The 16,935-nt window shown below is 33.7% G+C and overlaps 1 protein-coding gene across 4 annotated transcripts in view; it reads left to right on the top strand.

Annotated features, from left to right (window-relative positions):
• Nucleotides 1-16,935, top strand: part of MYO9A (myosin IXA) — a 283,835-nt gene that overhangs the window by 61,750 nt on the left and 205,150 nt on the right. For all 4 annotated transcript variants that reach the window (XM_059371925.1, XM_059371927.1, XM_059371928.1 and 1 more), the window contains exons 4-7: nucleotides 4,902-4,964; nucleotides 11,200-11,299; nucleotides 12,702-12,758; nucleotides 16,151-16,248. In XM_059371925.1, coding sequence (XP_059227908.1) covers nucleotides 4,902-4,964; nucleotides 11,200-11,299; nucleotides 12,702-12,758; nucleotides 16,151-16,248 — 318 coding nt within the window. The remainder of the gene's footprint in view (nucleotides 1-4,901; nucleotides 4,965-11,199; nucleotides 11,300-12,701; nucleotides 12,759-16,150; nucleotides 16,249-16,935) is intronic.

Here is a 16,935-nt window from a genome sequence, read left to right on the forward strand (position 1 = left end):
GCCTTCGGCTCAGGTCATGATCTCAGGGTCCTGGGATCGAGTCCCGCATCGGGCTCTCTGCTCGGCAGGGAGCCTGCTTCCTCCTCTCTCTCTCTCTGCCTGCCTCTCTGCCTACTTGTGATCTCTCTCTGTCAAATAAATAAATAAAATCTTTAAAAAAAAAAAATTTAATTTTGTTACAATAACATTTCTTAAACAGTCTGTAAATAGAGTACTTCTGTTTTCTTCCAGCAATATTCTTTCTAACTTTTAAATATCTAATAGGCTTTATTTTTAAAACCATTTTAGTGTCACAACAAAAATGGGTAGAAAGTACAGTGCGTTCCCATATACTTCTTCACCCTAACCCTCAGCCTCCCCTATTAATAACATCTTGCATTGTTGTGTTCCATTTGTGTGATATATTCTTCAGGCTTTGACAATTGTATAAAGACATGTATTTACCATTACAGTATCATGTAGAGTACTTTTACTGCTCTAAAATCCTCTGTGGTTTGCCTTTTCACCCCTTCTTACCCAGTAACCCTTGGCAACCACTTACCTTTTTATAATACCCCAGTTTTGCCTTTTCCAGAATGTCCTGTAGTTGGAACCATATAATATATAGTCTTTACAGTTTGGATTCTTTGCCTTAGCACCATGTATTAAAGTTTCCTCCATGCCTTTCATGGCTTGATTTTATTGGGCTAATGTTAAATGTATATATTAATTTGGGGATAATTGACATCTTTGTGCTATTTAGAAATGCTTTTAAATTTTTTGTATTTCTTACTGAATTTATTCCCAGGCATCTTATTTCAGTGTATTACTGTTATTAAAAATGTGATTTTCTCTAGCATTATATCTTCTAGTTGTTTACATATATGAAAGTTATTAATTTTTATATTAAGCTGTATCTTGTTATTCTTACTGAATTGTTTTATTGTTTGCATTAGTTTTACTACTGTTTCCTTGACCTTTTCTTGGTATATTTGCAAAAATAGATATTTTTTCTGTTCTTCTGTCTTTAATTATTTTCTTTCTCGTCTGATTCCAAATAGTATTGTTTCTGACCTTTATGTAAATGACTTTACTTTTCTCCACAAACTAAAATACTGATTTTAGGGCTTTTTGTCACATTAATGAGTTCAACATTGATTTAAATTTTCTGTGAGTGGTTTTTTGAGTAACAGAATGATATTGCATTTTATCAAATGCATTTTGAGCATCTGTGACAATCAGCATGATCTTCATTCTGAGATCTGTCAATGTTATTATTTTCCTAAAACAGAATCATTTTGTGTTCCTGGGAAAGCAATCCGACTTGGTCATACAAAGATACAATTTACACACACACATACATATATGTACATATATTTATGCACGCACATATAAATTGGTTGTTGTATTCTGTTTCCTAGTTTTTATTTATGCTTTTTTGCATCCATATCAATAAATGAGATTGGTTAGTATTTTTCTTTTTTATGCCATTTTAATTATGCTTTTCACTTCTGCTTTTAATTTAAAAATTTTGACCAAAACTATGTATATTGTACCCACCCCCAAACCCCGTGAAACACAAAACAAGAAGGATAAGTACTTTAGTGGCGAGTTTCATAGCTCATTTCCTTTCTGATTTGAAAACCATGTTTCCAAAGGTATAACTGGAACTTTTACTAATAAAAATGGGATGCAGCCACATAGTCAAGTTGTACTTTTCTAGTATTTGATTGTGATACAAGAAATGTCGATAATAGGTTCAGTTGTATATGTTGCTTTGTAACTTACAAAGTACCATTACATATATTCACTGATTCTTAAGACAGTTTCATGAGTTAGGAATGGCAGATATTTATTTTCCTTATTTTATGAATGAAATTCTTGCTCTTAGATGTTAAGCGTTTATCTGAAAAGGTTAAAGGTTCTCTTACAATAGTGATGAGCAGAAATCTTCTTTTTTTTTTTTTTTTTTAAAGAAATTTTCATCTTGATTATTAGGTCAACATACACATACTAAAAAAAATTTCATATTGAATATTTTTAACTTAGCAAATATATATTAAACATTTTCATCTTTTTATCATTTATTAGGCAAACATTTATGGAGTACCAGGCACTGTGCTAAGTGTTGAGGACAAAAAAATGAACACTCATGTTCTCTGCCATTAAAGTTCTCATAGTCTTTTGGGGAAGATATGTTTACATAAGAGGATTATAGTAAATGAGAAGTATAGTGATAGAAACATGTGTTTGGAGAAGTTCACAGAAAACGGTATATGATTTTTATCTTGGGTCTTGAAAAATTGCTAAGCAGAAAAAGTAGGAAATCACTTTATCATTTGAGGGATTGTCATTAGCAGGTGATTGGAATCATAAGAGCTTGGTGTACTTGAGAGGAGGTAAGTTCAGTGGCTTCAGATTACAGACATAGTGCTCAGTTGATTTCAGATTGTTAATAAACCTCTAATGTATCTAATTTATCCTTTTTATTGGGAAGTAGATTTTAAAGATCTTATTATTAAAAAAGTCAAACAGACACAGAAGTAAAGAGAATAGAAGGAATGCCCATTTAGATTCAGCAATTATCACATTTTGCCATATTTGCTTTATCTGTTTTTTCTTTTTCTATGCTGATGGCATTGAAAAGAAACCAGGGCGCCTGGGTGGCTCAAGTGGTTAAGTGGCTGCCTTTGACTCAGGTCATGACCCCAGGGTTCTGGGATCTAGCCTCTGTGGGAGGCCTGCTGTTCCTTCTCTCACTCCCCCTGCCTGTTTTACCTCTCTCTCTGTCTCTCTGTCAAATAAATAAAATCTTTTAAAAAATAAAATTAAATAAAAAGAGACTATCCCAGGTAGACGTAATACCAGTTTATCCTTATGTACTTTAGTATGAGTAGCAGGTGAAAGTAGAAAAATAACATGAGTAGATCTTATTTTAGGGTAAATAACTCTCTTAGCAGTATAGCTCAAGGATTAGAGAGGAGGAAGGAGAAATGTCTAGGAGCATGTTGATATAGTTGAAAGAGGGAGCCTATGTAGTTAAAGTAGACCTGGCTTCAAATCATAGTTCTGCTGTTTAATAGCTGCATGATCTTAATATCTATGAGTATCAGTTTCTATACTTGTGAAATAGGCTGTAATACTTGCTATGCAGAGTGGGTATAAGAATTTAATGTACTATGTAGAATCTAAAATACAAATGAATAAACAAAAAGCAAAAATAGACCTATAAATACATAGAACAAATTGATGGTTGCAGAGGGAAGGAAGGTGGTGGAATGGGCAAAATGAGTGAAGGGGAGTGGATATACAGGCTCCAGTTACGGAATAAGTAAGTCTTGGGATTAAAAGGCACCATGTATCAATGATATTTTACTAGGGTATGGTGAGCATAGTATAATTTGTAAACTTATTGAATCAATGTGTTATATACCTGAACACCCGAAACTAATGTGACATGTGTCAACTATACTCAAAAGAATTTAACATATTAGTTTATGTCTCCCATTTTAGACAGATAAGAACTTGTTTGAGTAGTCTAGACTAGAGGTGATGGTGGTGACTTGGAGGAAGCGATTCGTTTTAATTACTGGTAATAGTAGTAGTAGTAGTAATGAGTTTGTAAAAAGGGCATATTTGAGGTTCATTTTGTGAATGGAGCCTGTTGGATAGAGAGTATAGCCTGTAGAATTAGAAGTGGAAGGAAGAGCACGGACAATGCAGCCAGGAGTGAATGGCATGCTTGAGGGAATAACGTGTATTTGCAAGTGACTAAAATACTGAGCGTGCAAGAGGAGGGAACTGGTGGGAATAGAAGCTCAAAAGTCAGATTTTGACTCCACAGAGGTTTGTGCTGTGTTATTTGGTTTCAGTAGTGTAAAGCTTTTAAATTTCAGACTGTAAGATCCCCCTTTTTGGAGTTTAACTGATTGATTCAATTTGGGTAAGAGGTATTTGGAGACTTGAAGAGGTAAAGGCTGGATAAAGAGAATGACATAACAGAAATATATTTTAGTTCCTCATTACTTTCAGTATAAAATCCATTTTTCTGTCACATAGTATATTGGTCCTTCTTCTTCTAGTGCACTTGTGTATCTCATTCTCTAGCCATGTTGAGTAATTATCTTCCCTGAGGTTAAATACCCTCTTTCTTTTATGCCTTCCCATAAAGCAGTTCTCCTGGTCTTCTTCTGGTCAGTCTTTCAGACTTTAAATTCATTTACTCAGTCAGTCACCAAATAGATTTTGTGAATGTTTACTATGTGCTGTGTACTCACCTTTCTGGGAATTGTTCCTTATATAATGTTTTCCTTCTTGGATTGAATCTTACCTGTCTCTCTTGATATAGCCATAATTTTTGATTATTGCTCTATAATAAATCCTATATCAACTCAGTATGATAGCCCCTTGTTTACGTATTTCCTTTACTAGTCTGTAAGCCCCTTGAGAATAGTGTATCACTTATTTCCATATTTGAACAGTGCTTAGCACAGCGCCCAATTAATGAAAAGTTATTGAATAAATCAGTAAATAATAAATGATAAATAGATTCCAGAATGTGGCTGTAGCATAAATATGTTAAGAAAGTATGTCTTTGAGCCTATTTAGTCACCTGGCCAAAGTATAATATCTGAAAAAATGTGTAGTGGCACATGAGCCTGGAAAGAAAGTAAAGCCTATGCCATGGATGGGTCTTGTGTGCCATGTTTTGAACTTCTGAATTTATTTTTGAAAGCCCCCCCAAAAGACAAGTTTATAAATTTAACATAGATAACACTAACAGCATTTATAACACAATTGTAATTGCAAGTGTACTAAAATGATCTGGGTGGTATTCTTTATACTTTTGCGTCTTCTCCGGAAAAATATTTACCTACCTTAAGCTTTATTGTTTATATCAACCAATTTTATTTTTCTTCTAGTGCCTATGTTGAAAAATATCTACTGGAGAAGTCCAGACTCGTTTATCAAGAGCATAATGAACGGTACATATTTTTCTTAGTATAATTAGATCAAGTTAACATTTTTATTAATCAGATCAACTTTTAGGATGTTTGTATATTATGACCTTTAATTCAGCTTAACACCATGCATTGCTTTTCATATAATTGCTATTTCTATCATGAGCAGAACATTGTACTTTTTCAGAGGCTGCTAGAAGGTTTTTTTAATAAGTACAAACATACCGTGTTTTATTGCACTGCACAGATACTGTGTTTTTTTAACAAATTGGTTTGTGTTGAGCAAGTCTTTGGCACATTTTCCAGCAGTCTTTGATCACTTTATATCTGTCTGTCATATTTTGGTAATTCTTGCAATATTTCAAACTTTTATATTATTATTATATTTGTTATCGTGATCTGTGGTCCGCAATTATAACTGGCTGAAAGCTCAGATGATGGTTAGTAGTTTTTAGCAATACTGTGCTTTTTAAATTAAGATGTGTATGTTGTTTTTTAGACATAATGCTATTGCACACATAAGAGACTAAGGTGTGGTGTAGATGTAACTTACCTGCACTGGGAAACAGAAAATTGTTTGCCTCATGTTACTTTGAGATTTGCTTTATTGTAGTAGTCTGGAACTGAACCCACAAGATCTCTGAGGCATGCCTGCATGTGGAACTGTTAACCTTTCTAAATTCTAGACAAACTGTCCGAACAGAAAACATGACTCAGGTCTTTATCTGACTGCTTTTCGTGAGCACTGTGTCTTCAGACTTTTTCCCATGCCTTATTATTCTGTTTCTAATTTGAGAAAATTTTTAATAACACACTTACTTTCATTATATTATAATGAGGTATACAGGACTTCAGAGATTATATAAGTAACTTCCTACAGATTAAGAAACCTAATGTCGGGGGAAAAACCCCCCAAGTGTCAGAGAGATAAATGATTTCCTTCATGCTGCAATGAGAAAAATTAAGAGCCAGAGTTTGAAGTTAAAGAGACCTACATTCAAATCTTGAATATGGCTTTGGCATCTCATTTAACTTTTCTGCTTCTTTGATATTTATTCCCATTTTACAGATAGAAAACTGTCTTAGAGTTGTCTAGAGAAATAAATAACATTTATAAAGTGCTTGTTATGGTCCTTATTATACATAATTATATTCAGTAACTGGTAGGTAACATTATCTAATGAATATGACCAGGATTAGAACTCAAGACTTTCCTGTTCTTTTTTTTTTTGGTGGCTAGCATATGAGGAAATCTAAATTAGAGGTTTTTTTTTTTTTTCTTTTTTTAATGAAGGTAAGAGAGTTTTAGAAAGGAAGTAACTTCATAAAGTTTTGTAGAGTTAACAGATACTGCTATTAGAAGGTTGTTAGTAACTTCTTCCAACACGTTTTAATGGAGTAGTGGGAAAGGTTATTAGTAACTTCTTCCAACACATTTTAATGGAGTGGTGGAGATAGAGCATGGTTTCAGAGAATCACAGGTGAAGATTCAGAACTTAAAAACTGATTGTCTGTTTTGCTGGATTCTGTTTCTGAATGGATGTCTCATATTTAATGGTGTGTTGCTAAATGTGGGTTGCTAGTATTTTGTTGAGGATTTTTTGTGTCTGTATTCATAGGGGATATTGCTACAAGGTGTTCTGTTTTGTTTTTCCCTCCTGATGTCTTTGTTTGGTTTTGGTATTAGGATAATACTGGTTCATAAAATGAGATGGAAAAGTTTGGGAAGGATTCTTTTTAAATGTTTGCTAGAATTTGCTAGTGAAGCCATCTTGTTCTGGGTTTTTATTTGTGGCAAATTTTGATTACTAATCCAAACACTTTAGTTATTATACGTCTCTGTAGATTTTCTGTTTCTTCTTTAGCCAGGTTTGGCATTTTTTATCATTCTGGGAATTTTTTCATCTAGGTCATCTAATTTGTTGGGGAAAATATTGTTTATAGTATTCCCTTAAAACAATTTTTATTTCTGACAGGTAATAATGTTCCCTCTTTTCTTCCTGAATTTGAGGTCTACTCCTATCTTTGGGCTGCTATAACAAAATACCTCAGTCTAGGTAGTTTAAAAACAACAGAAATCTGGGCGCCTGGGTGGCTCAGTGGGTTAAGCCGCTGCCTTCGGCTCAGGTCATGATCTCAGGGTCCTGGGATCGAGGCCCGCATCGGGCTCTCTGCTCAGCAGGGAGCCTGCTTCCCTCTCTCTCTCTCTGCCTGCCTCTCCATCTACTTGTGATTTCTCTCTGTCAAATAAATAAATAAAATCTTTAAAAAAAAAAAAAAAACAACAGAAATTTATTTCTCACAGTTCTGGAGGTTGGGAAGTCCAAGATCAAGGTGCCAGTATGGTTGCATTCTGATTAGAGCTCTTCCTGGTTCATAACTCATATCTTCTTGCTTGGTCCTCTTATGGTGGAATGGGTTAGGGAACTCTGTGGAATCTCTTTTATAAAATCACTAATCCCATTCATGAGGACTCCCCTGTCATGATCTAATCAACCTCCAAAGGCCCCCACCTCCTAATATCATTACCTTTGAGGTTAGGATTTCAACATAGGACTTTGAGGGTTACAAATTCAGACCATAGCAATCTCCCCCACCTTTTTTGTCAGTTTAGATAAGAATGTGTTAATTTTGTTGATCTTTTAAAAACCAAGTTTTGGTTGATTTTTCTTTATTTACTTACTGTTCCCTATTTTATTTCTCTTCTCATGCTTATCACTTTTGTTTGCTTTGGGTTTAGTTTGCTCTTTTTTAAAATTTAAAAAAAATTTTTAGTTTCTTAAGGTGAATGGTTAGCTACGAGTTCCTTCTGTTTTACTGTGGGTTTGCAGCTCTAAAGACCTGTTTTAAGTCTTTAATGGTTCCCATATTTTGGCAAGTTGTGGTTTGGTTTTTATTTATCTATTTTCTTATTTCCTTTGTGATTTCTTCTTAGAACCCATTTTTATTTAGGAGTGTGTTTTTGAATTCCCATGTATTTGTGCATTTTGGAAATTTCTGTACTTCTGATTTCATTGTAAGATCATCAGAGAATATAGTTTGTATGATTTCAGTTGCCTTACATTGAGACTTGTCATAGAGTTTAACATTTTTTAATCCGGAGATTGTTCCATTTTCCAGTGTTGAGAAAATATGTATCCTGCTGTTGGATGGAGTATTCTGTAGATGTGTTTTAGGTGTAGTTGGTTTTTAATATTTTTCAAGTTCTCTTTTTCCTTATTGATCTTTTATCTTGTTACGGTTCTTTTCATTATTGAAAGTAAGTGTTGAAATATCTTAGTGCTATGTTGAATTGTTTTTTTTCTTTCTTCAGTTCTTTCAGTTTTTGTTTTATGTATTTTGAGACTCTGCTTTTATATGCATTTACATTTAGAATTGTTTTATCTTTCTGATGAATTGGCCCTTTTGTCATTATAAAATGTCCTTTGCATCTAGCAACAATTTTTGTCTATTTTGTTTGTCTATTTTGTCTATTTTGTTAGTATAGACACTTTAGTTTTCTTTTGGTTATGTCTGCATGGTATTTTTTACATCCTTTTAGTTTCAACCTATTTATATCTTTGAGTCTATAGTGTGTCTACTGTAGATAGCATGTAGTTGGATTTTCTTAATTCATTCTGCCAGTTACTTACCTTGGGACTCATTTATACTTCATTTAATTGCTAAGATAGGAGTTATGAATGTTATCTTGCTATATGTTTTATGTATTTTTTAATGATGTTTTAGTCCCTCTATTCTATTACTGCCTTGTTTTGTATAAATAGATGTTTTCTGGTGTACCATTGGCATTTCTTTAATTAAATCTTTCTTGAGTTATTTCCTTAATTGTTGCCTTGGCAATCTCAGTTAATATTTTAGCAGTCTTGTTTGGATTAATAACTTAATTTTGGTAATACACAAGTAACTTTGCTCCTATGTAGTTCTGTTCCTTTCTTCTTCTTTTATAGTACTAAAATCATATAAATTACATCTTTATAACAGTAGACCCATCAGTACAGTTAGTCGTTATTGTTTTTTGTGGGTGTCTTTGGTGTCTGGGACTATCCTAATTTCTCCTTTATTTTTGAAGGATGACTTTGGTGGGTGTATAATTTTTTTTTAAATCACAGTGCAGTTTAAAAAAATTAACATATAATATATTGTTTGTTTCAGGGGTACAGCTCTATGAGTCATCAGTCTTACACAATTCACAGCACTCACCATAGCACATACCCTCCCCAACGTCCCTTACCCAGCCACCCTATCCCTCCCACACCCTCCCCTCCAGCAACCCTCAGTTTTTTTTCCTGAGATTAAGAGTCTCTTGTGGTTTGTTTCCCTTCTGGTTTCATCTTGTTTCGTTTTCCCTCCCTTCCCCTATGATCCTCTGTCTTGTTTCTCACATTCCAGCTGATAATCTTTTATTAGGAATCCTTGATAAGGCATGTCTTCTAAGTGTTGATCTCTTTAATTTTTCTCCCTTGGAGTTTGTTGAGTTTCTTGAATGTGCAGGTTGTTCTTTCATCAGATTTGGGGAGTTTTGGGTCATTATTTTTTCAGATATTCTTTTTGCTCCTTTCCTCTCTTTTAGGGACTCCTTTTGTGCCACAGATACCTGAGGCCTGTTCCGCTTTCTTCATTCATTTTTCTTTCTCTCTTTCTCTCTCTTTCTTTAAAAAAAGATTTTATTTATTTGACAGGGAAACCACAAGTAAGCAGAGAGGCAGGCAGAGAGAGAGGGGAAGCAGGCTTCCTGCTGAGCAGAGAGCCCAACATGGGACTCCATCCCAAGACCCTGAGACCATGACCTGAGCTGAAGGCAGAGGCTTAACCCACTGAGCCACCTAGGTGCCCTCATTTTTCTTTCTCTTCAGACTTGTTTCAAGAGCTGGCTTCAGGTTCCCTGATGCCTTCTTCTGCCCACTCATATCTGTCACTGAGTGCCTCTAGATAGTTTTTCATTTTAATTATTATGTATTTCAACTCTCTAATTCCTCTTTAATTATTTTTAAATAAGTTCTATATGTTTATCGATAGTCTCTTTGATGAGACATCATTCTCATACTTTAGTTGTTTAAATGTGGTTTGCTTTAGTTCTTTGAACATACTTAAAACAGTTGATTAAAAATCTTGTGCACTGGGGCGCCTGCGTGGCTCAGTGGGTTAAAGCCTCTGCCTTTGGCTCAGGTCATGATCCTGGGGTCCTGGGATCGAGCCCCGCATCGGGCTTTCTGCTCAGCAGGGAACCTGCTCCCCCCACCCCCCCGCCAGCCTCTCTGCCTACTTGTGATCTCTCTTTGTCAAATAAATAAATAAAATCTTTAAAAAAAAAAAATCTTGTGTACTAAGTAATGCCTGGGCTTCCTTAAAGATGGTTACTTCAAGATCAGCTAGAGATGAGAGTTCAGTACCTTCTCTGGGTCTTTGCTGAGAAGGTGTGAAGCCCTGAGCACATGCACAGCCTTATGCATCCACATGACCTTCTAGATTCCCAGGAATGTATTGGGAGCTTTTAAAACCCTGTGTGGAGATCGCATTTCCCTTTAAATTTTTTGATTAGCCTACTCTTTCCCCAACATTTATCCATGGTTCTTGTAGCTGACATATTAAAAAATTGCCAATAATTTTCCATACCTTCCCCTGGGGAAAAGGTTTTCACACTGGCTTAACTCTGAGTCAGATCATTAAAGACAGTTTTAAACATGGCGTCTTCCAGGGAACCACCAGATAATTCAAGTGATGTTTCTCAGGGAATGACGTTCTGAACCAGCTCCAACCGTCTTCTGCCCTCTTGTGATGGCTGCCAGGCTTTTGGTGTTCATCATGATTGTAACCTATTGGTTTTGAAGGCCACCCTGGATTTGGTGAACAGAAGATGGATTGGAGCAAGTTAAAAGGCAACAAAGGTTGCATTTAATTGAGATTGATCGGTTTTTCTTATGTAAACACTCCTTGGATTGCTATAAGCTTTTGGTTAATTTTCAGAGTTCTGACAAAAGTTGTTTCTGAAAAGTTTGCTGTTTTCTAATTTGTCTTATGGAGGAGAGAATTTTCAAAGGTCTTACTTTGCCATATAGCAGCCTTCACCCCTCTCTTTTGAATTTAGTATCCAAAACATCATTTTACTTTATAGTACCTAAAATATTGAACTTACTACCACTTTTTATTGAAAAATGAAACAAAATTGAAACATTTTACTAGTTAATGTTTGTTCTTTTTTCTGTTAAATGATAACCTGTGATTGTGTTCACTATAAAGCCATACTCTTTGTTTCCAACAGGAACTATCATGTATTTTATTACCTCCTGGCAGGAGCAAGTGAAGAAGAAAGATTAGCATTCCATCTTAAACAACCAGAAGAATATCATTATCTCAATCAGGTGAGAGTTCATGAAATGTATTTTGAAATGTAGGGCATTATTAATATCCAGTAATGGATATTAACTAGCAGGCAGTCTAAAAATTTATGTGATGTGCTTCTCAAATTTAAAAAATTATTATTTACCATAAGAGTTGGAAGGGTTTAGTTATATGTGTACCCTTTGCTTTTTGTGAGACTCTTTCAGAGAAAAATAAACTGTTTATATATGTACCTGCTTGTTAGAAAAATGAATTGGTCTTTCCAAAGTGGTTTACCTTTTAAAGGCAAGAGCATGTTCAGTGTTACTAATAATTAATGTATCCCCTTTGCATGGGATTACTTGAAATCTCTTTTATATGTTTTGAAGTCTAATACATATACCTCTTTGCATGATATTGTGATACTAACTTAGAGTATGATTGTTTTTATAATTTAGCAAATGATTCTGTTCAAATGAAATTCATCATATCTTTCTGTGAAACTCAAAATTCACTCCTAAATTTCCATAATAAGGGATAATTGCAGTTTTTCATTATAGTGGTTTCTCCAATTTTACTATTTCTCATTAATAAAAATTCTAGAACCAATATTAATGGAATTGGTATGACAGTAGATCACTTAAATAACAGACTGTCTTTTCTTTTCTTTCTTTTTTTTTTCTGTTATTTGAGGCAAGATGTAATATTCATGGTAACTTAAAAAATATTTATGAAGGTTTTGTAAGGAAATTGACATTTTGATGATGGTTCAAAGGCTGTAGTATGTATTTAAGGTTATGAAAGTAGCATCTTAAGAGTTTTCCCAAGATAGAGGATGCTATGTAATTGGTATTTCTTAATTTCAAAACTACATATTTATATGAACTAAAAGAACTTTGTATTTATATATCAGTTTCAAAATTATTTAAAAATATCACTTCCTGATAAAATACTAGGCATTTCTACTGTATAAAATTATGTATATTTTAAAAAATCATTGATTTAGCTTCTGAGATTTTTTTTTCCCTGTTAAATGCTTTGGAGATATTTGGGTGATTAAATATTTCCTTTTTAAAAACTAATAATTGCTCATAAATGAGCTGATAGTCCCGAGCTTATTACTCTTCTTCCAGATATATATTTTTTTGTTTTCAGTGGCCATACCATACATATTCTTGCCATAAAGTGGTCAGTATTAAAAGAATATGAGACTGAGCAGTTAATACAAATCTCAGAGTCACGAAAAACAGGAAATATGGATTGGTTGTAATAATATATGATCTCCCAGAATCTGAATGTTTACCTAGTTGTTTCTTGTTTTATGCTGCTGTACAAAATAACTCTCTTTGGGTAGCAGCACAGTGCTGCTATACTACATCTAAGAGATGATTAGAGAAGAATGTTAACCATTACTTCTACCTAACTAATCTGCCTTACTTTCAGATAACAAAGAAACCCCTCAGACAGAGCTGGGATGATTATTGCTATGACTCTGAGCCGGTCAGTACAAGTACCTAAATATTCTGTGTTCCTGTTAAAGGACCCTCACTCACCTTGCTCATATGTACTTATCTCATGACTTAGAAAGAAAATCAGCTGATTTTCTTTGAATCTAGGAAAGAAGAATCTAGGAAAAGAAGAGAAAATAATGAATCTAGGAAAGAAGAGAAAATAATGTTTAATTTCTTTGAACTGACTTTGTATGTGTATGGTTTGTGGATTAAAAACCAGTCAATTCACTTCTTAAAAAATTTGTTCTTTTGTTGCTAATGTTTAGTCTATATTTATTTTGACAGTAAATTGATTGCATTCCTGATAGATTCTTATGAACTACAGGTTTTTTTCTTGAGCTGTATTTTTTTTCAGTGATTTTATTACTCACATGTTACGAGTAGTATGTAATGTTTATCTTAAAAAGGTATAGCCTTGAGGCACCTGGGTGGCTCAGTCAGTTAAGCAACTGCCTTTGGCTCAGGATATGATCCTGGGACTGAGCCCCATTTGAGGCTCCTTGCTCAGTAGGGAGCCTGCTTCTCCCTCTTCCCTGATTGTTCTCTCTCTCTCTCACTATCTCTCTCTGTGTGTCAAATAAAAAAATAAATTCAGTAAAAAAAGGTATAGCCTTCCTATTTTTGTGTCAGTTAACAGTAACAGTCTCCTCACATGATGAATGCATGTACATTTTGAAAGTTTTTTAGTGGTAATAGAGGCTCTAGTCTTTATATAATTTTCCAAAAATTAAGAATTTAAATTCCTATAAATAAGATTATTTTGTGTTTTAATTGAATGATTTAAGGGCATATATGATGTAATATAAAATGAACAGGTTAATTTAGCTTTCTTTTTATATTTTATAAGGACAAGTTTATAATCAAAGGACACAAAAAATGTTTTTTCTTCCCGTTGTAGTGAGGTCAGATGTAAAGGCATAAAACATGCATTCATCTCTATCTGTAAATTAACTAATGAACTAATTTATTAATTATTCCTTCTGGAAACATGTTCTGGTTCTTGCTTTAAATAACTATGACTTTAATTTTCACTGTGTATGATTACATACTCCACTAATTACAACACTAGACTGTTTCAGAGTTGAGAAGGATCAGAAATTATGGACTTAAATTTTTTCCTTCATACAAGGTTTAATTGCATTACCTTTTCATTATATATCAAATAATTTAAGGTTTCAGATTTAACACTTTGGAAAATTTTAGAGATTTAAATTTATAGATTCTGATACATTTTAGTAGAAAAAATTTACACTGTTTTGCTGTTCTTGAGAAGCTTCCATCTTTCACCTGTTAACATCGAGTGACTGAGTCTCATTGGGAAGTAGGTAGGAAACTGGTAAAACTCATATGGCAAATATAAGACTTGATTGCCTGTACAGAACTTGTCATGGCATTGTGAACTGATCTGCTGTTATTTAGACAGTCTCAGTCATGCTTCAGAGTTTGGGGTCTGAAGCAGACAGATCTGACTTCAATACTTGCTGATCCACTTACTAGTTTTTGAGAACCTGAGTAGGTCACATAATTCTTTTGTTTCTACCATCTATTTGATGAGATTAAAATGGTCTTTAACTTTTGTGAGAATTACATTAGACAATGCATCTAAACAGCTTGATAGAGTATTTAGTATTTAGTAAAGTATACAGTACATGTTCCCAGAGCTGCTGCCACCATCGAAATCATCATTATCCATCTTTTCCTTAAAGAATTTTGTAGCCATATTCCTTTATTTCCTTTGTATCTTTCATTAGCCTCTCATTCACTGTGTTTTCAATCTGTTATTGTTTGAACTTTGGATAATTTCTGTTGCCTTTTCTCACAAGTTAATGAAAGCAAGCAGTTAATCTGAGGATCTTTTGGTTTGTTTTTTTCTCTTAGCTCCTCAGAGTATATTTGGGGGCAAACTAAACTTTTTTTCCCCTCTGAGTGATGAGAACTTGTGTGGCTTAGCATTATAAGAAGAGAGGATTGTTAGGTACTGTTCTGTAATTTGTCCTATATTATCATATATATATAATGGAATTGTACAGATGATTCCAAGGGGAACTGTGATGAGAAAATTGCTTTTAACAAGGGACTCCTTTTTGCCTGTTGTATATTGATTTAATTCCTGTTAAGGTTATCCTATTAAATAAACTCAGGCAACTGGTGTTGCCTGACAGAGGGTAGAGGATTTAGAACTGGAAAGATTTTCATTTTGCCACCCCTGTCAATTAGGTGAATTATTTAACCTCTAAGCCTGTTTTCTTTTCTACTGAATGAATATATAATTATATATACATACACATTATTATCTTCTTGGGTTTAATATCTAATTTTATGCTATATATCTGCATTACTCATTAACTCATTCTTACAGGGTCAAAAGCAGGTTTACATGCTAGATACTTGATAGTTTTTAAAAAAATGAATACTTTCTCAAAAAGGAATGTTTGATTTAATTCAGAACTTATTCAGTAATTCAGTGATTATATATTACTTTCTTCTTGGCACTGATTTGATGCTGGAGATCAGCAGTGAATAAAACAGATAACAGTTAATGCATTTATTGAGTACTTGATGCAACATTCCACAGTCAGACATTAAAAAAATTATACATGTGAGGAGGTTTTTGAAAATGTACCTATAAGGGATTGTGAGAACATATAGTAAAAGGCTTTAAAAACTTGTTATTTTAAAGATAAAGATTATATATGTGTTTGACTTTTTTGGGAGCTGAAATGCAAAGGTTACTCCAAAAATATTGTATTTGGTAGTTCACAGCTATCTTTACCAACTAATGTGTGTTTTTTTGCAGATTTTTAATTTTCACATATACTTTCTTTTACTGATAATCCTGTTCTTTATATAATTTCATTAGGAACTATTTTTATTATATCTAATATTGAGATAAACATGTTTATATTATATATATCTAGACTCCATTTCTCAACTACATTACTGCCTCTTCTAAAATTTATTTTTGTATCTCAGCATCTAGTGCCTTGCATGATAAGTGTAGGCATTTAAATATTTGTTGAATAAATAACATTTGTTTGTGAAATTGGGCTCTCTTAAGTGCTTTGGATCTTCAGAACTCTTGAGCACCACTCGAAGTCAAAGTTGGTATCAGAATATTTTATAATATTGTTAGCTCTTTATCTTAAGTTACTTTGTGAACCTTGACTTGGTGATTGTGAAAGGGAGAAAAAAGTAACTTACTGGTATTTTGGTAGGTATGTGTTTAGTTTGCATACCTGTAACAAGAATTCTCCAAATATTTCACCAGCTCTAATTTTTATACACAGGTATATTTACCTAGAATTACTATATTTCTGAGTGGCTTACCTGACTTTTCAAAAGGTAATATTGATTTCTTCCCTGTTTTTCTTAAATAAGCAGGATTGCTTCTCGGTGGAGGGGGAAGATTTGAGGCATGATTTTGAACGCTTACAACTGGCCATGGAAATGGTAGGATTTCTTCCCAAGACACGAAGACAGTGAGTTTGTTTACTGTATTCTTATACCTTTGGTAGAGAACAAAATCACAATGTGTGTTTCACAAGTTCCTCTTCCTTGGTCCTTTGAAAGAATTTTCTAACAAATATTCCAAATCTAATACCTCCTTCTTCCTTGTTAAGCATTGATTTGAAAATTTATTTTTCTAAAAGACTTGCTTTGAATTGCTTTTTTAATTATAAATTCTTTGAGAATCTCTTGAAAGTTGGAGCTCTTCTTCCTGTAAACTGTGCGTCCATAAATGTTTGCATATAATTGCAGGAGTTCATGGTGTTCCTGAAGTCGGTCCATAGACTTTACTTAGAAACTTGCTTTATGACACTATTTTTATAGCTTCTTATTTTCTGTATCATTGATCTCTAATCTTATTAAGGCATGCATACCTATCAGTAAAATATAATTTTCCCTCTCTAAATTAGTGTCTGTACTATTATGCTAAACATATATATTTTTTAAATTAATTTATTCTTATTTTTTATTAACATATAATGTATTATTTGCCCCAGGGGTACAGGTCTGTGAATCACCAGGCTTACACAATTTACAGCATTCACCATAGCACATAACCTCCCCAATGTCCATCATCCAGCCACCCCATCCCTCCCACCTCCTCCCCTCCAGCAATCTTCAGTTTGTTTCCTGAGGAGTCTCTTAGGATGCTAAACATA

Source organism: Mustela nigripes, chromosome 13 (assembly GCF_022355385.1).
Source record: "Mustela nigripes isolate SB6536 chromosome 13, MUSNIG.SB6536, whole genome shotgun sequence".
NCBI lineage: Eukaryota > Metazoa > Chordata > Mammalia > Carnivora > Mustelidae > Mustela > Mustela nigripes.